At 33.5% G+C, this 20,930-nt stretch overlaps 1 protein-coding gene across 1 annotated transcript in view; it reads right to left on the bottom strand.

Moving 5' to 3' along the window:
- LOC149803173 (protocadherin Fat 4-like) overlaps window positions 1-20,930 on the bottom strand; it is a 208,618-nt gene that overhangs the window by 39,122 nt on the left and 148,566 nt on the right. Inside the window, exons 36-40 of the mRNA XM_089953895.1 lie at window positions 15,087-15,211; window positions 10,333-10,505; window positions 6,767-6,879; window positions 2,458-2,568; window positions 1,980-2,154 (exon numbers count right to left, since the gene is read on the bottom strand). Of these exons, the coding sequence (XP_089810021.1) occupies window positions 1,980-2,154; window positions 2,458-2,568; window positions 6,767-6,879; window positions 10,333-10,505; window positions 15,087-15,211 (697 nt within the window). The remainder of the gene's footprint in view (window positions 1-1,979; window positions 2,155-2,457; window positions 2,569-6,766; window positions 6,880-10,332; window positions 10,506-15,086; window positions 15,212-20,930) is intronic.

Consider the following 20,930-nt stretch of genomic DNA (forward strand, 5'->3'; position numbering starts at 1 on the left):
GTCACTTTCAAAACTGATTAATGGTTTCAATTTATTTTCAAATTTCCCGTTATCATAGGTAAAAAAGAATCAATGCAGGCTTCCCTATGTTGGCTAACTTTGTTTAAAAAAAAGAAATCGGCAGACTTAAAAGAATCCAAAGCAAACAAAGGTGACTTCCTTATCTTGGCCACTTCATTAACAAAATCTGCACACTTAAAAGAATCCAAAGTCAGTTAGTTTTGTAATAAAATAAACTTTGTACTTGATATCCTGATGGTAAGTTTAAGCAATGAGTTTATTGCTCACTGTCAGTTGTGTTTATTCATCACCTGGGCTTCTATTTGTTTGCCATATGTAATCATAATTGATACAAGCAAGCATTGATGACTGTATGGTAAATAGTGTACACAGCAATAACTTGCTTTAATAATACTTTTGTAACCCATGATAACAAAAAGATTATCATTTGCACTCACAGTGAATGTATTTTCAAATAACGATTTTTATTTGCATGATGCCATCATAGAGTTAACCTGGATACAATACAATCTTGGTCATTTTGCACCTTATAACATATCCTGCAGGAATGGGGCAATCAGGTGATATTCCTGTCTCATTTGCAATTTAGTTATCTGACATAAGCGATACATACTACATTAAGGATGTATAAGCCAGCTGGCATCTGCTACATATGCAGAGATTGTGGGCATATTTTAAAGTTCACGTGATGAAAAAAGAAGGAATAAATAATAACAATACAAGGTTAGTTTCTTTCATTTTATTTTCAAATAAGCTTTTTGTTTATCTATTTTATTGTACTGTACAGTGGTGGGCACAAATTCAACACAAAATTATTTAGTTTCTTAAGTCATAGGACATATACCTTGATGAGAACATTTTCACCATAAGTTCTGGGACATGAAAAAAAAATTATTTTTTTATCATGTCCTGTTTTATGCAGTAAACAAATGACTGATTCTACAGACTTGTACACCTATAAATGATAAATGTCCCAGAGTAATACCTCATATTTCTTTTTTTTAAAATCCTTTTGAGTTCATATTGGTTACTATAAGGCTAAATAAAAGGTTTGATCAAAGTTTACACTCTGCATGTTCAGAAAGTATTATGATTATTTTAAACATTAATATTTTACATCTGCAGTAACACTACTGTACTGTATTCCTTTATTTGATATATGTTACTTACACTCTGTCTATCACTCTTCTTATAAGCTTTCTACAGGATTTAGGAGGACCTAGGACTTCTCCATCCCTCACCCTTTATGATCCCACAGCTTTAATTCATTATTTGGTGGTAAAAAGGGTCTTTTGGAAAAAGAAAACCCTTTTGTCCCATCATCACTCTTTATACATATGCAACACAGTGCAGCATATTTGCTGTACAAGGCATGATTGTAAGATATATCACACAGACATTAACATGGGGAAATTAAACACTTGAATGGCAAGGATGAATGGAAAAAGAAAGAACCCTTTTGTCCCATCATCACTCTTTATGTTACATCCATATGCAACACAGTGCACCATATTTGCTGTACAAAAGCATGATCATAAGATATATCAAATAGATATTTACATGGGGAAATTAAACACTTGATTGGCTAGGATGAATAGAAGGAATAAATGTACATCATATCCGTTTCTGGTATGTGGAAACTACAGACTGTTTGCAGAGATTGCTGAATAATTTTTTCATGTAAAAAAGCAGATTTTCAAGTCTAATTAAACAATTTTATGTTGTGCATACATAACAAATGTTTTTTAAAAATATGACTATAATAATATCACCTGTTTGTACAATATAGGTGGCCAGTGACCTTAAAGTAAGGTACATGACAGAAAAGTATGGGAAAAAGTACCTATTGGACCTTGATCTGCAGGCCCATCATGCAACAGCAGATCTGGGTCTGGTCCATTTTTTTATTTAGAAAGTATTCTATATGAGTCATTCAGTATTAAAATCTATAACAATACCTGTCTCCCCTATTAATATGTAATGAATCCTGCTATTCGTCCCAGCATCAGCATCAGTGGCACTGATATTCATTACTTGATTTGTGGAATTGACATTTTCAGGGATTTCAAATTCATAATGCTTCTGTGGAAACACGGGATTATTGTCGTTGACATCCTCGATCGTCAACTCAACCTGCAGTCAAGAAAACATATGTTAATACTTTGAACATTTGTATGTGGAAACATTAAAATAGAAGTATTACCCAGAGAAAATTGCTCTAAAGTGTATATATATACATATATATATATATATATATATATATATATATATATATATATATATATATATCTTTGTGCAATTCCTCCATCTGCTTACTCCTAAAAGTCCAGATGGAAAATTTACTGTATTCGTACTGAACAAATAATTGCTTGATCTGGACAGAAATCAACCAATGAGCAATGATTTAAACACTGCCATTTTTAAAATAAAACTTACTGTTGTGAATGCTGTTCTCTCTGGTGTCCGCCCATCTGTCACTTGGATTTCAAAGGTATAGTGGTTCTTTATTTCCCTGTCAAACATCTTATCTGTTGTTGTTATATTGCCCTGTTAATAAAAACAATATATATCTATTCTAAAACATGACATGGTTGACAAATTTTTTCATGCTGATGTATGTATAGAGTCTAGATTACATATTTAAGTTAGCTACAAAAAAGCAAGGATTCTCAGTCTGAAAAAAACATTTGTTCCACGGGTGAACAACACTATGCCATATGTCTTTCCAAAAATTTAATAAATATTGATATTTATTGTCTTCACCTTTGGTGACATTCAACACCTCCTGTGCAATTCCCTTCCCACTTCAATATCAACCATATGTCTGATTTAGACAAGACTATAGTTGCAGTAACTCACAGTTCAAAGTTCAACATAGTGTCAGCATTAAGGTTAAAAATTACAACATACTGTCAATATTAAGGTTAAAATTACAACATACTGTCAATATTAAGGTTAAAACTACAACATATTGACAACAATTAGGGTTAAAAATGACAACATATTGACAAAATTAGGGTTAAAAATTACAACATACAGTCAATATTAAGGTTAAAAATTACAACATATTGACAACATTAGCGTTAAAATTACGAGGACTACCACTGTATATAAATGATACAAAATTACCCATGCACATGGAAAGCAGAAAAAAAAAGAAAATGGATATAATCATTGATGTAATTCTTAATATCTAGAAAATAATTTATTGATACTGTTAAATACTGTACAATTCTTATATGGTAAAATACCTCAAAACTGAAAACCTATGGGTCCAAATTTAATTTATTAATACTGTGAAATACTGTACAGTTCTTGTAGTAAAACTGTAAAAACCTATGGGACATTAACTGTATTTTCAGTTTTTGGAGGTCTTCAGCTCATTGAGGGTTTCATAGCTGTTAAAAAGTATGTCTCTATAAGCACTTGTGTCACAAGAGAGAGAGAGAGAGAGAATGTGATTTTGAGAGAACATCTGTCTGTATCTATTTGTGAAAGAATGGTAAAAATTAAGAAAACAGTTAATTCTTTTAACATTTAATGATAACTTAGTTAAACAATGTATATGCTTCTTCCAAAAATCACATCATTCTCTTTGATCAGACTAATTTTATCCAATAAGATAATTCAACCCTACAATGCTTAGCTGGTTGTTCTGAGACCTTGCCTTGTGAGTGAAGACAAATTACAGTCATGGCTTACCTAAGTACAGTTATGTAATGATTTTTCTCACAAAAATCAATTGAATTGGATCTGAGTTTTATCCATATTTGTTTGCAAAGTATCAAAAGCAGGACCAAATGCATAATTAATGATGTCTGACATGTAATGTAAACAAAAAATCCACAATAGAAATGTTTTACGTTCACTGATACAAACATAACATAGCATTAATGACAATAAGATAATAAGTAGATAAATACATTTAAATGGCTTAGCTATGATTGTTTCATTATTAATAATTTACCTAAAAGCTGGCCTATTTTATGGTGCAAGACCTCAGATTAGCCTACTGCCTACCTAATCTGTGTGGGCACATGTTTTAACCTCTGTGCCCTGTGACATTTTCTTACCAAGAAACCTGCTACAGTATTTGCTAACTGCTAATAATATGGCCCACTATGTGCCTGTAATTTAGCAGCTAATATATATTTCCAGGTTCAAAGTGAGTTTAAATATTATGGGGTTGGGTTTAGTGTAAAACTGAAATTTGGGATCAAAAGTTTTGTTTTGCTTTTCATAGTTGAAGCATTTATATTTACTGGAAACAATGATGATGCTAGCGATGGAAAAATGTGGGACCCCCCAAAATAAATTGATCTTGAGGGAAGTCCTGTATACAGAGGGTTCAGTTTTTAAGGGTTTCAGTGTTGTATATTTTTTTCTGAACCTTTAATCTTTCACTGCTTATAAGTATAATACAAAATATGTAATGTTTATTGCGAGTTGATTGTTTTAAATATTCTTAAATATAAATGCATTTTCTATGAACATAGTCATCTTCATTTATGCTTATTTCTGCATGTGCTCGATCCCAAACTGCCAACTAAGATCTGCCTTCAAATAATGGCTGATCTGTATCTATGCTGGAGAAATAAGTAAAACAAACAACATAGACCTTGATCTGCCAGTGCATTATGCAATGGCAGATCAGGGTCCAGGTTGTTTGCAGTTGGACTCAACTTATTAGTGAGTACATATGGTAGAAATAGCAGCATGATCATGTCAAATTTTGTATCTATGTGTAAATGTATTTTTGAAGTTGATCAGGATTAGCATGGAGCTAAAGATGTTCAAAAAAGTCATATTTTCAGCATAATAGAAATCATCAACAGTTTCATGTATGTCGGTCTTGTTTATTAATGTCATAATTACAAGTGTGCAGTATTACTGGTGTACCTGTTTATTGCCATTCTGTACATACCACAGTATTTTTTTACTGTAGTGGTTATTACGTGTTTAGGCTTGAATAAACAGTAACACAGGAACAGTGAAAATAACAAGCTTTTTAAAATTTAACAAATAATTTATTTTCCTTAGAAAATTCTGTAAAAATGAAAAAAGGAGTAGAACTTATGGTTTCAAGAATCAAATCCAAAAATAATCTAAGAATAATCCACGAATTAAATTGCAAAAGTCATAGTAATAAATGTACTAATAATTTCAAGTTCGAATCCTGATGGAAAATCCAAGATGGATGATGATGATGTATGCTGTAGTCAGTACTGTGCTTATCTATAGTTCCTTGTAGAAATACAACTAATGGCACTCGTGTGTTGGAAATCCAAATGAAATTTGTACGCAATGTCTTTCCAAAATTTCTGTGTGAGCACTCCTCAAAATATTTCCAGAGAAAAAAGAATTAATCCTTTCAAAATCCAACTGATCTGAAGAAAATTATAACTCAAATCCTGGCTACAACAAAATAACTTGACATCAGTGTAAAAAGCCCAAAACTGAGAAATCTCTCTCTAAGCATCTCTATTAAAACTAACAAATGCACAGTAATGGAAAAACTGGAATTGCAAAATCAAAAGGGGGGATCAGGTGATCGTGTTTATGCCACATACATCAAAAATGACCCTGACAAAAACCAATCATTTTAAAATAAAACAGAACTTCTTTACGAAGGTTGCTGCAAATTCTGAAACAAGGTCAAGGTTTAGATCAACACCTGGTGTTTATCAAAGAATGGTTCAGGTCAACTAATTTTCTGGAAAAAAAATCATCTCCAGTGAATAAATTTACATAATAATAGCATATAATAGAATAAAAATTTAAAACTGACAAACAATTAAATTAAAATAAATATGAATTAAATCCAGTATATGTAACACTGGTACTTGGGGGTTTCCAGAAGTAAACTTTCTAATGTTTTTACAAAATAGTTGCATTATCACAAATTAATTAGGACTACAACAAATTCAGTAATATTTATAAATTCTGCATCACATGAGTCATGTATGCCTTCATGGTGGCAGAAAGGGATGTTGTGAAAAGATTCACTTTTGGAGTAAAAAAGGACAAAATATTTAAGTTTTAAAAAGTTATTTGTTAGTTATGTTAATGTGTCAAGTTTATGTATTCCTTTGTAAGACCATGAATCATTCTAAGACTTTTAGGAGTTGTTTCCTGTTTGAATTTTGTGTAATTTCTGTAGTCCAGTGAATATTTTTTAGTTTGTTGAATAAGTGTGTTACTGGACCTCTCTGATAATGTATTGACTGGGCATTAACATCCCACTCACTGTTTCTCCTTCTATTACACTAATTGTGCAGCTAGTAAATTATCAGCTTCATTGTCAATATTGTATTAATATTTGCATCAACAAGCCCTCTAATGTAAATATGTTTTACAGGCTGTCATTGTAAACATAGTTCACTTTAGTTACTTTAGAAGACACCATGTAGTAGCAATTAACATAATATGACACTTTTCTCTAACATGAGGTATTGACCATGCAATTTTCAGAAGTGGGGGTTAGGCTGTGATTTTGTTTAAAGCTGGGATATTTTATTTTATTTTATCTCAGTTCATTTCTGTAAATAATGTAATGGATATTACATGGTGTTATCTTGCTATAAATCAGAGCAAAATATTTTTCAGCTTTGTGAGAGCTGGAAATTAAAAAGAATCCCAGGCCCCACCATCCAGAAATTAAATTGTTGGTCCATAATATAATGGTGATATGCCATGGTACAATTTTTTCATGGTAACCAGCTCTTGTCATAAGCATTATACTTACTGTGTGACTGTCAATTTGAATGTATGGTGAATCTTGACTGGCCAGGATGCAGTAGGTCAGGTGACTAACTGATTCATTAACAATGTGTGCAGATACTTGTCCAATGAAGCTGCCTGAAATGAGATATAAATTATCCACTCACTTATTATTTCATGCCAAAATGTCTCACTTATCCACTCCCTTATTGTTTTATGCCAAGATGTCATGCTTATCCACTCCCTTATTATTTCATGTCAATATGTCTTGCAAACCTGAATATAATCCTACAGTAAATTTTCCACTCCCTTATTATTTCATGCCAAGATGTCTAGCTTATCCACTATTTTATTACTTCATGCCAAGAGGTCTCACTTATCCACTCCCTTATTTTTTCATGCCACAATGAGTCATAAACCTAAATATAATCCTACAGCCAGTTATCCACTTCCTTATTATTTAAAGCCAAGATATTTTCCAGAATTGACAATCATCTTACAGTCAGTTATCCTGACTCCCTTATTATTTCATGCCAAAAGTGTCTCATAAGCCTGAATATAATCCTGGTCAATTATCCACTACCTTATTCATTTCATGACAAGATGTCTCGCTTATCCACTCCACTGTTATTTCATGACAAGATGACTTACAAACCTGAATATAATCTTAGTTAGTTATCCACTCCCTTATTAATTTCATGACAAGATGTCTTGCTTATCCACTTCCTTATTATTTCATGCCAAGATGTCTCACAAACATGAATATAGTCTTAAAAGACCAGTAGTCTGGAAAATTGTCATGTCCAGTGGCCCAGTAAGTATTTTAGTTTCTTCATTTGCAGTATGATAGGGTTGGGTTGATGTTTTATGGCATATCAACACTCTGAAGGTTATATCATACTTAAGCCCGGATACCATTGCATATCCCTGTGTTTCCACTAGGTGTATGGCCTGATCCAAGGGTCTGTGTTGTAATATTGCAAACCAGTAAGTTTTCTGGTTTCTTCATTTGCAGTATGATAGAGCTGAATTTATGTTTTATGGTATATCAACACTCTGAAGGTTATATCATACTGAAGTCAGAATGCCACTGCATATCCCTGTGTTTCCACTATGTGTGTGGCCTGACCCAAGGGTCTGTGTTGTAATATTGCATACCAGTAAGTTTTTTGGCTTCTTCATTTGCAGTATGATAGGGTTGGGTTGATGTTTTATTGCATATGAACACTCTGAAGGTTATATCATGCAGAAGCAATTAGAGTCAAGTGCCTTGCCCATGGACATACCACAGCAGCCTATCTAAGCGGTTCTGATTGTGGGAATCTAACCTGTATCTTTCTGGTCAAGAAACCAATGCCTTAACCACTGTACCACCATGGCTCCATGGTTATTGGGTGGGAATCTTTAAGATATCCAAAGTATTACCCAGTGGTATGGCTTTGGTCCAATGTTGGATGCACATGTGAATTTATCTCCTTATTCCCCTTAATTGTGTCAATGGTTTTAAGATGGTAATCTTAACAATTTCCAACATTATCACCCAAGAGCAAGTCCTATACCACAAGACTGCATTGTAAATATGCATGATTCTATTTTGCAGCAAAAAAATTCATTTTGTCACAGGGACCTGATTTTTGCCTTTTTATCCTAAAATTGATAGGCTTCTTCCCCATGAAACCTACAAGCAGACACCTCTATATAACAGACACCTCATAAATGACAACATTATGACCCCCCACAGTGATTCTACTTTCACATGTAATATCTATTAAAATTACACCTTTCCAAAATGGAGAAATTATTGTGGTCCCTTAGGTGTCCTCTATAGACAGGCTTATCTGTGCATCTGTCTCCTGTAATCGAAACCAAGTGTACATACTTAAAAAGGAAGCCTAAATTGAACTGTGTCACTTTAGTTGCTGTCACCTACTTTTATCAAATAATACATTACCATCATTATTTTGAGGACCCATATTGATAAAGATTATTTTTTAAAATGTTCCTTTCAAATGGAAATTATACAGAAAACAATGGAAGCAGACCTAAAATGTGTAAAATGTGTCAGATTAATGTTACTATCATGAGGTAATTAAACATTGATTTAATTCCAAAGATTGTGTCATATATTACTGGTATTAGTCTGTAATATAGATATGGGAGCTCAATTACTTTTTGAACATTGTCTGCATACACTGTGGGGAAATGATATCATTGTTATGCACTCAGTATGATGAGGTTAAATCTCACTTAATCAACCCATATCAAAATATTGTTGTAAGCACACAGTAATCTGAATATAGCAATGATAATGTTAATAATAAGTAATGGTGGTTGAAGTAATTGTAAAAGAAACACAACAGTGTTTAACAAAAAAAATCAATAATTACAGACTTACTATCCTCAACCTGCCATGGTTCATGCCCTTAATGTGAATTTTAATGCTTTTTATCATAATATTGTGTGAAACTATTGAAATCACCTGTAGAAAGTGTCAAATTATATCTGCCTAATTTATTAATTGTTTAACAATGTTTATTTGCTCTCCAAATTCTTTGCAAGCTACTGTTTTTTTCCAAGCATGTCAAAATTTGTCTATTTCTGGATGTACTTCCATGGTTTGTGCCCCTGAAATAAATGTTATCTGATGTAGAATTGGAATGACACAAGTAGACCAAGATGTATAAATTGATTGTTTATAATGTCCCTATATTGTTAATACACTGTATTGGCATCTGTGATATATTCCATTTCTTTTAAACAAACATTATCTGCAATAAAACACTTATAAATAATAATGATAAAAATATCAAAGAAAACAAGTCATTTTTCGATATTTTTCTCTTGCAAGCTTTTGATAAATTTATCATTTTTAAAAATGTGGTGAATATTAAAATTTCATATCAAAGATTTTTTTCCACACTCATAATATATTATTTCAAAGGAAATTTCATTATGTATAATTTTCCATTACATTAATTTTTCTTAACAAGATATAAGTGTAGGTTATATTAACTAAGTTTTTCCACTGCCTTAGCTGTCACACAAATTTCTGTCATGGGTTTCACACTGATAAAAATGTAAAGTAAACCAACATGTGAACAGTGGTCCTGGCTTAAACAGTTAAAACTTAATCTTGGTCCACAAACTTGTGACAAATAATCAGCTGGACATTTCCATTTTTTAAAATTTGTATTGTAATATATATTTACATTTTATTTCCTCAAATATTTCTTAATCAGCACTTACCTTTACTGTCAACAAAAGATCTGGACCCAGTTGATGACATCAGGATCTCAAAACAAATGTGCAAGGTCATGAGAAACATGGCACAATAATTCTAGGACAGGAACAAAGTTAGGACAGTTGACGATATAGTTTAGTTTCTTTCTATGTGATTCAAAATGACTGAATATACAAATCATGTGCAAACTACTTGATGTTAATTAATAATAATAATAATAATAATAATAATAATAATCATTATTATTATTATTATTTACAGTTTGTTCGACTCATTTCACTGGAAATAAGTTAATATCCCCTGAGGCCAAACATCATCAGGATAATTCCTAAATTAATAACAAAACTTACCAGATGAATTCAGTATGTAGCTAATGTTTTTGCTATCCACATCTACAGCAAAAACAGATCCAACCTTGGTCCCTGGCTTTGAATTTTCATCAATGGAAAAGCTGTATGGAGTGTTCATGAACTTTGGTGCTGCATCATCTACAGCGATGATTCTTACAACTACAGTTGCATTGCTACAAACAGAACAAAGATGTGCTTGGTACCAAACAACATCATGAGCACATTGGATTACAAATTGAAGATATAAATGAGAAATCATAATAACTACTTGAGTTATCACTCATTTTAAAACTGTAATAGCAACTGATACCTTGAAATTATTTTGTGATATTAAAAATGTAAAATAAAGAAATTTGACAAAACATGGTTTTAGCAACTATGGAAAGTAAGACAAAAAATTAGGGCATTAGTGATGGGTTTACCACAAAAGGGCCACATTCACTGCAATTTTGTTGGCACCACCATGGGCCATATTCACTACAATTTGCTTTACAGGTTCTTAAATAGAGGTACTTGCATTGGGAAAGGAATGGCCGATCAGGATACATAGAAGGACTTGTATTGGGAAAGGAATGGCCAATCAGGACACATAGAAGGACTTGTATTGGGAAAGGAATGGCCAATCAGGATACATAGAAGGACTTGTATTGGGAAAGGAATGGCCAATCAGGATACATAAGTCCTGATGTTGTGAAAAGTTGGAAATTCAAATCTTTCAAGATCCCATCAAAAGAAAAATGCATGATAAATCTGCTGAAATTTAACATGCTGTGGAAACCAAAGAAGTAAGGGCAAGCCAGGGCCATAACTGTTGTAAATGTAAAGTCTCATCAGTATAGAGTTGCATGCATGATCCAACATTAACAGGGAAATGCTGCAGAAACCAAAGTCAGGAAGAAATACAATCAGGGGATGTAACTCATGTAAATTACATAAGGAAGTGCTTAAAATCTTATTTGTACAAGGTCTTCATTATATAGTCCCATACTAAATATGGATGAAATCCAACGAACCTTGGTAAATTATGCTGCATGAACCTAAAGGAGGAGCAATAACTCCTCTCAACAACTTAAAGGAATGCTAGAAATTAAACTCAAATTTGATTAAAATAAAAATTTAAAAAAACAAACTTTGGCAAAGCTATATTGCAGAAGCAAAAAGTATGGGCAATCAGGGGACACAACTCATGAAGAAACTGAAATCTTTTAATGGCTCATTAATACAAAGCTTCATAACAAAATTAGCTGAAATGTAACAAAACTTGGTAAAGTTATGCTTCAGAAACCAGAAACCAAAATCAAGGAGATGGGCAATCATGGGCCATACCTCTTTTTAAATGATGGAAGTGATATCTCATGTAAATGGTATTGTGGGATACTGGAAAATGAACTCATTTTTGTCAATATAGATCTGCATGAGAAATTTAGTTGTAGTCAAACAATCTTCAGAAAATTAAGCTGCAGAGATGGAATCAAAATTCTGAGGGACATACAGGCAATCAGGACCATATCTTTTCTATTCTAAATAAGGAAAGAGAAAGCCATGGTAGCTGAATTGGTACATAATCTGAGAGTTGCAGATTCAAAACCCACCCATGCAGCCTGGGTTGACTGCCTCACTGTGTGTCATTGAGAAAGGAACTTAGTTCCCTATTCCTCAATGTGATATAGCTAATAATGTATCAAATGTGCCAGAAACTGAACTCTTTCAGGTTGTCATTAATATAAAGCTGCATACCAAATCTGGTACAAACACAGCAATTCCCACTAATTTATTCCAGTGAAAATCAAAGTTTTGATGGATTTATGGTAGAACAGTCATACAAACAACTTGAAAAATGGACTAACTGATGGACAATGTGGTTACTATTGAGTGCTGCTGACTTTCTTCAGCAAGGTCCTAAAACGTAGATGTATACTTTATTACCAAAATGCAATTTATACCTATAGAACAATAAATCAAGGTATATGTAGGGTATCCATGGCTTTTATGTTTGATACTAGTAATAGGATATATTCCATAAGGCATGTTAAATGAAGTGCTTAACATGATATTTACACAATCTAGAATATATGGAATGGTGGACAGGTGGACCATATGTACCTCTAGCTGGACTGACTGACAGGTGAACTGTATATATGATATTAAAGCATAAGAAGAACTAATAGAGAGGTAGTCTCAAACTCTTTAAACAACAACTAATTAGCCTTATAAAACAGTACATTAGTATACATCTTTGGCATTCCTTGGGTTTCACCCTCCACTACATGAGGTTAGTAGTGGTAAGATGGTAGAGAAGCATGCAGTAACTATGAGGGGAATCACCAGTCTGACTGATGTCAGGGCCAAATGGCCAACATGCCCCATCTATGAGGCAGAATTGCCAGTATGACTGATGTCCAGGCAGAATTGCCGATGTTTTGAGGCAGACTCGCCAGTATGACTGACTGACATAACTGTTAAGGCAGAATTGCTGCTGTATTGAGGCAGAGTCGCCACAACTTGTTATGTCTGTAAGTTGAGTGGTTTAGGGACAGAATGCCCAAACAACGCTACATACTGGGAGTGGAACTGCAGTAATATGCAGCAAAGAGCTCCAAGGAATGGATATATATGGACAAGTAGTACCTGCAGTTCTGTTAAAATAAGCATGAAAATCACAATCAATATAAGCAATTATGCATATGAAAATGAATCATTTTCATATTAAGAATTATATGATTGTGAATCATCATAAATGGACAATACTGCAAGAACCAGTGCAAGAATCTGTAAGAAAGTCATATATGATGAAACTAAGACAATTATAAACATGTACAATTCAGCATTGCAATGTTCACAGCTTGTTCCCATTTGGGGTTGATGTATAAATAAAGTTTTCACACACAAACCGCTACAAAATCTACTCTGCAGACACACATACAGTTCATGTAGTTCAATAATTAAGTCAGATGCATATAAAAGATTTGTATGCACATTCAGTAAACTGATTGAATTAGAAACCTACTAGATACACCAAACAACATTAGTAAACACACTGCTTAAATGCCACCTGATGACAATGAATCTGATGATCCTGTTCCACAGAACACACTGAACACACTACCGGTGTGAAACACACAAGTGACTGAATTTAATGATGCTAACACACCTCATAGGACGACTGAATCTGATGATCACACTGCATAGAAAACTGAAAAATCCAACGTGCAATTAAACAGTACAATACACAGAATATGCTTACTCCCTTCTCAGAACTAACTACATGTAAAGAATCTGAATGATCACCTCTGAAAGAATACACTGACACACACAAAATAGTCTAGATTAGAACACACATACTTCCATCAGATGCACTTTATCCCAGAGAAAGGCATAGTTGAAACTGCTTCTAAACATCTATGAATGGGTAGATCCACACACGGCCTGTTGTGCTCGCAGAATGGCATCATTTGAGGTCCTGATATGACATAAAAATTTAAGAATCAGAAGTCCAATAGCCTAGTGTTTTAACAAGGTGGTCCTTGATCCCAGCATTTGCTGCTGTAGTGGCAGCTCCTTATCTGAAAGGAGTGCCCATTGAATTTGCCTTGTCGATAGCCTAGTACATGCAGCAGCAAATGTAACTTCTCCAAAACAGTGATCTAGAAAGTGGATTAATACCATCTGTAGTAAATAGCGGGTCCGAAGGTCTAGGACAACCCACCCTGCTGCAGTGCACTAGGTACTCATGCATAGCTCATAAGGGGCTGATACAGTTAATCATTGCAAAAAGTCTCATCTGTACACCATACCAGAATGGATCGGCCTTTGATGCTCTCAACATTAAAATCCTATTAGAATTATCTGCAGAAATAATAAAGTCACTGATATGCAAGTACTCCATATCCATAGTTGATGTCACCGTAAATTTGCCACAACGTAAGGAGGCAAAGAAAGCTAATGAAGATGCAGCAAGCAGCATACCATCCACTCAGGACTAAAGAAACCTTTTTGAAGCAAGGTGCACATGCGTGCCAATATATCAAAGGTGATGGGTAACCTTGGGTTAGGTTCATTATTATGCAATTTCTTCACACCCTGCAATACCATTTGCAATCTTGGACAGCACGAATACAAATGGCCATCAAGGGGGTGATGTATGCCACATTTGACACAGAAATACTTCACACCACAAAAATACAGCTTGATAGATGCATATCAAATACCAATACTCTTGAAGCAATACGCCACAAAAGCAACAAAAACAGGCCACTCTCGATGCTGATCACTTGTAAAGTGAGTGACTGGTGTCAGCTAGTCCTCAGCACAGCAGACCCTTGTCTCTGATTGGCTGATCACTAATCCAACTTAGTGTGCGTGTCCACTGACCTGACCTTGAACTGACCCATATCACAGGCCCTAGCTGGACTCCATTCTTTGTGTAAACATCATTTAATTACATTAAACACCTAATAGTCCATCTCTTCAAAGTTCCTAATTATATCACAGTCCTTCAGATAACATAATATGCCTATGCATCCCTTTTTGTTAGTGGGGAGATGGTGTAGTTCTGATAATAAACCTATCTTATATTACGGTGCCTTTGTAACATATGGTACACTTTAAATTCCCCAGAACAGTATTATAGCATTACCATGAGGTGTTATTGTATGTTCAAAAAAGTTTGCTTTCTTTTGCGAATTTTACTTGATGATGAAGTAATTTTGAATAAGAGATAAATAATGGGGAAAAAAATCAAAATCAAAATTTACCTTTTTTGGTTTTTTGTATCCTCTGCAGTTACTATCAGATTAAACTCTTTGTGATTTGGTAATTTTTCAAAATCAACACCATTATTAAGTGACAGACTTCCATTTTGATCAATACTAAAATTTCCCTGAAAGAAAAACACATTATGCAAAAATATTGAGGCATCTGTAATATACTACAACGTTAATAGTATAACAAGTTATTGGGGAAGTAAATTTATACAGAATGACATTTTGTTTTGATAATAATAATAATAATAATGCTTTATTTAGAGAGGGTGACTGATTAGTCAAGGACTATTCTCCCTTGAGGCCCTCTTAAGGAGAGTATAACAATGCACATTATATGAAGATAGCGATAATTACTGTTTATTTTAACATGTTAAGTATTAAAGTACTAAATTCCATTATCTATTAGAAGTACATACATGCCCATGATATCTCTTCTTAAATACTCTATTTTCAGCAGATTTTACATGTAGTGGAAGCTTGTTCCACATAACTGTACCAGAGTATTGGAAGCTCCTTTTAAATTGTTCTTTTCATGGTTTTGGTGGTAGAAGGTTTCCATATTGTGATTTTACTAATATCATCACATTTTATCTCTTTATACTGTTAAAACAAACTAAAGGACTAGATAAGTTTATCCTCTAGCTTTAAACATGTTTATTATCCCTAATTGCTCATCTACACCTTCTGCTTACAAAATGTACCTGGTGTCAGTTGACTCCTGCACAGAAATAATCAGGACAGTGTACCACTTAAAGTTCTATTTCTTAAAATCAACTTTTTGGGAAAAAAATTAAGAGCCACAGTGAAAACTATACAACACATCTTCACAAACAATGAATCTGTGTGCAATAACTGAGTACACTCCTGAAATGTGATGACAACTAATAGACTGATGAAATATACAATTTTTTCATTAAGATTTTATGAAATTTACCAAAATTTGAGTTAGATGAAATAATATGCATGTATACCTTTGAATATATTTACATGAATCAATTATTTAGCTTAGGAGCAGCAATAAAATTCTATGAGCAGTGACTGTTTATTTTCCCAGGATTTTTTCTTTTCACTGTAGTTTCAGCACAAAGTATGTAAATCACAAGAACAATGTCTAATATTGTGTAATCTTTCATAGTGATTGATGTCATGCATAAATTATATTGCATTTATTTGAGTAATTTATATGTAAGCACATGTTAACATGTATTATTTACACATGTGTGAATATATGTAGTTAAGTAATATTTTCAGCTCACAGTGTGGCATGAACTTAAGGGCTGACTGTGGCTTACTGTGTGACATTTGAGTGATTACAAAGACCTATGGTAATGGATTGAAGCAGCTTTATATGCTGTAACCTAGTCAGCCGACTGTGGTTAAAGAAACACACTGAGGGTGGGGGTGGAGGAGTTGGACTTTGGTTTGGGAGAGAGATTCATCAGCTGTGATTCTGCCACTGTAGTGGATTGTTAAAGAGGAAGCAAAAGTTATGATTTAATCACATAAAACTTTATTTTTATGAGTTTCAAAGTTCAAATTGTGAAAAGAACAATGCTGCAATACATCGATGGATGTGCAAAAGGCAATCATTTTAACTCTTGATATAATGTGGTTGCACCATGGACCCCTTTATACCCAAACTCCCAAAACAAAATAATTATAGCTTTTAGTTTTTATTAACTTAAAGACTTACAAATTGACACGACCATGTCATTAAATTCATTTCTATTATAGTAAACCATTACTGTATTTTTGTGATTGCCTGATATCATATTTGTTAAGATATATACAGTGTAATTAAGACACCTGAAAACTGCCAGTGGCTCAAAGTGAAAGTGTCATGTCAGCAAGTGATCTCTTCATGTCACTGTATAATGTATTCCACGTCAGTATATATAACCATGTAGTGATTAATCCTGCCAATTTGATATGCTTACTAAAACAGGACACCAATACATGTGAAGCTCATGACTGTAAAAATATAAATAGTACACGAAGTCAACATATTAATTGCCAGTATTCAACCTTCACATGTTCAGGCTCTCTGCCTCTACCTGAATAGACATACACATCCTTGTCATGTTGTGTTGACCTTTCTTGATTCACCAAATCAAATTATGGCTTTTACATTTAAGAATGTAATAAATTAATTTGGAACATATACCAGCAGTTTCTTATAATAACACTCCTTAACACAAAGTGTAGTGCTCATTCTGTTTGGTTACTAACAATACATACGCAAGGAATTTCAAAGGTCACCAGAATATGACACTTTATTGGTGCTGTTCGATGTACCTATTATAAGTATATCTAGATATTAAGCAAATACGTAAAAAATTAATTTGCACTGAAGACAAAACTAAAGATCCTTTGCAAGGCCAACATCACTGACTCTGCAGTAGTAGATTTTTATATAAAGAAATAGAATTTTCTATTATTAAAATCCCAGGCAGAATGATTGTAAGAGAATAATTATTGTTCTTGCTGGTGTATTCCATAGTGTGATCTTCATTCATGGTATATTGTGGCATTTTGTTGTATATTGTGGTATACTGTGGTATATTGTGGTATATTGTGAAGAATCTTATTACCATGATTGTATCCATTTTAGAAGCTTTAAAAAAGTCAATGTATATGAAGTGAAAAGTATATGTAACTACTAAGTAGTGTTAATGTTCTTTTGAACGGTGTTTTCTGTGTAGATACCTCCCCCTCCTTAAATTCATGTAAAGACATTATCGGAATACAAACATGATGTTAACGATTTTGTTGTTGGTTTAAATGTATAAAACTATTAATGCAATCCTTCATGCAACATGGGTGGAGAAGTGATGACAAGTTTCTTCCTGAAGCTCATCTTCTCAAAATAGTCCTGATTGTGGCAATTTTTCCAAACAATTTCCCCAAAATGAGATTATTATAAGGAAAAGAGTAAAATCCTACATTAGACACTTATTTAGCATACAATGTTCCAATTAAAATCCTTCTAACAGTTTAGGAGGATAATCAATGACAAGATGATTTTCAGGAAATACCTCAAAACTCCAGGCAATTCAGGAGGAGAAGCAAATGTAAACATTATTGCAGATGGACAGACAGACTGATAAATGGTAAATCACAATATCTCAGCTCTTCATTAAAGTGTCATTTCTATAGCAAAGCTTAGATGAATATGAAAAACTGTTTTGTTTTATAGAGATAATGTATGTTATAAGAAACCACAATAAAGTTTTGTACCATTCCCATGATGCAGTTCAGACTTGAGAGAAAGTAAGCCATGTAGAAAGTAAGCCATGTAGAGTATGCCTATCTCAACCAATTATACTTGATGCTTCATGATGTAATCATGCTTACGACTGAGGCCTGCCATGTTTCCAGCCGTGACCCATGTCAGGATAATTCCCAGCTATTTGGCAGAAATATTGGTGGTATTTGATAATTTGTTTAACTGTATTTCTACTTTTAGTGACTTCAGCTGGACTAAATATTGTATCTGCATCTTTACTATTAAAGGTGTTCATCTTATGATTCTTTGTCACACCTGGTCCAATATGATAGGCTAGTTTGGAAGAGACAGTTGTTCTTTTGTATTTTTATATATCCAACATTTCCTCATTATAACACTGTCAATAGGATACAATAGACTATACCACCTTATAGTGAGACTACCTTGTAGTGAAGTACCTGAGACAAATAATCTCACTATTATATCTCAAAACAAAATGGGATCCACGATCATTCCGATCTTATAACAAAACATGATATGATGAAGGTGTCATATAATGTAAGAGTTATGTATTAGTAACAACTAGTCATACTTCATGGAAGATGAATATCAGAAATGTTTTCCCTCTAGTTGCTATGGATGTACCATCAATGCTAAGGGAGCCATCCCAGACACAATTTCAGTAGAGTATCCCTTATAATGAACACGAATGCCACATATGATCAACATTGGCATGGCAGTCTAAAGATGAACTTGAAAACAGGTTTTCCATATTTTTGCTATGGAAGCCATGAAATTGTTAAGGGAACCACATTAGACACAACTCTAATAAAACATGTTCTAAGATATACTTCCATCGGACTTGATCCAGTCCAGAGAAGAAATTGTAAATGGTTTTTCCATATGATTACTTAGGAAGCCATAATATTGGTATGGTAGCCACCCTGGGCATATTTTGTTCTTAGAAACACTAACACTATATTTGATTGAAACTGACTCAATCAGTCTAGAGCAGATGAAAACAGATTTTCTACCTAGATGCTAAGGAAGGTATACAGTTTCTGGGGAAGTTGCTTGGGGTCATTTTTCACAAAGCATGTGCTAAGAAACATTCCTACCAATTTTTAATCAAACTTAGCTGATCCATTCTGAACAAGTGAAAACTAAATTTTCAATTTTGTTTGTTTTGTAAGCTACACTGTTGTGAGGGAACCAATCCAAACATAATTTTTTAAAATGTGTATTTTGGAACATTATTATGAAGTTTGATTACTGTATATACTTGCATATAAGCCTGTTCATGAATAAGCTGACCCCCAAACTGAACAGATATAAAGTCACTAAAAAGTCCATGACCTGTGTACAGGCCGACCTACAACTCCAAGACATCTCAAGATATGTGAGGTTACGTTCTACATGCATTTATTTAGGCAAAGTTATATTTAAAAAATTACATATATATTCATCTCAAGGTTTGCGTGCATGACTGAAAAAATGGTATAAACTTGTTTGAAAAGTAATTTGCTTAATTTTCTGTTTTCTTATTGTTTCTGCCTAATTTAGCTTTGTGTATAAATTGATCTAATGATTACAAGAATTTAGCAATCGCGAGTTGCTGTAACACTACCTCTCCCTTTTGACTTGATTATTGTTTGCTTATGCATTATTGCATTTGACATTTTATATCAGTGCACTGGTAATTATGTTCTTACTTTGCTTTGAAATTGTAAATACCTAACTCATTAAAATGTAATCCCAGTATGACAACACAATGAACAAACAATATGGTTCGGGGGCCCCAAGTAGCCGAGTTGTCTAAAGCGATCTCCATTATGGATCACTGACATCTCACCTCTGTGTGGGTTTGAGTCTCAGATTCAGCCAATGTGGATATGTGAGAAAGTTTTCCAGTAGCCTCTCATGGGTCAGTGGTTCTTTCCGGGGTTTTTCTAGGTTCTTCCTCCACCATTAATACTGGCTGCCATGTATAGCCTATTATTTGCTGAAAAATGGCATTAAACCTCAAAACAACAATAACAACACGGTTCAATGCTAATACCATAAAAGCTGAGTTGCAGTTTGCTTTGATGTAAGTGACCTTACACAATACCTGTCAACTTTTATGCCGGGAGGAAAAAAATCTCCCGATTTTTGGTGTTGGTCCATGCCTACCTCCCAATTTCATAATATCTTCTGATTTTTGTAGAGAACTCCCAATTATTACATTCTGTCTTCAATTTTCATTTTTGCTAAACAAGAAAAGTTCTACATCTTCTGTTGTATCACCTGTGAATTATTGTTGTGACAAAATAATTACTTTACTATAACCAATTTGCTTCTTCACTAAATAGAATGTTGTTTAAACATTATTCATGTAACTTAATGATTTTTTTTACCATAGCAGTAATACAAAAAAAAATAATAAACCAGAACAAACAGTAAACCATGACAATAAAATCAGTCACAATTAATTTAAATTACAACAATGATCACTACAAATGCTGTAACTCCATATGCTATAGTGCCATTCCCATGAAAGAAACTTACACAAGTGAACACCTGGCATTTTTATACTGTATATACCAATGATAATTACCATCATTAAATTA

This window comes from Sinohyriopsis cumingii, chromosome 3 (assembly GCF_028554795.1).
Source record: "Sinohyriopsis cumingii isolate HCF-2022 chromosome 3, ASM2855479v2, whole genome shotgun sequence".
Lineage (NCBI taxonomy): Eukaryota > Metazoa > Mollusca > Bivalvia > Unionida > Unionidae > Sinohyriopsis > Sinohyriopsis cumingii.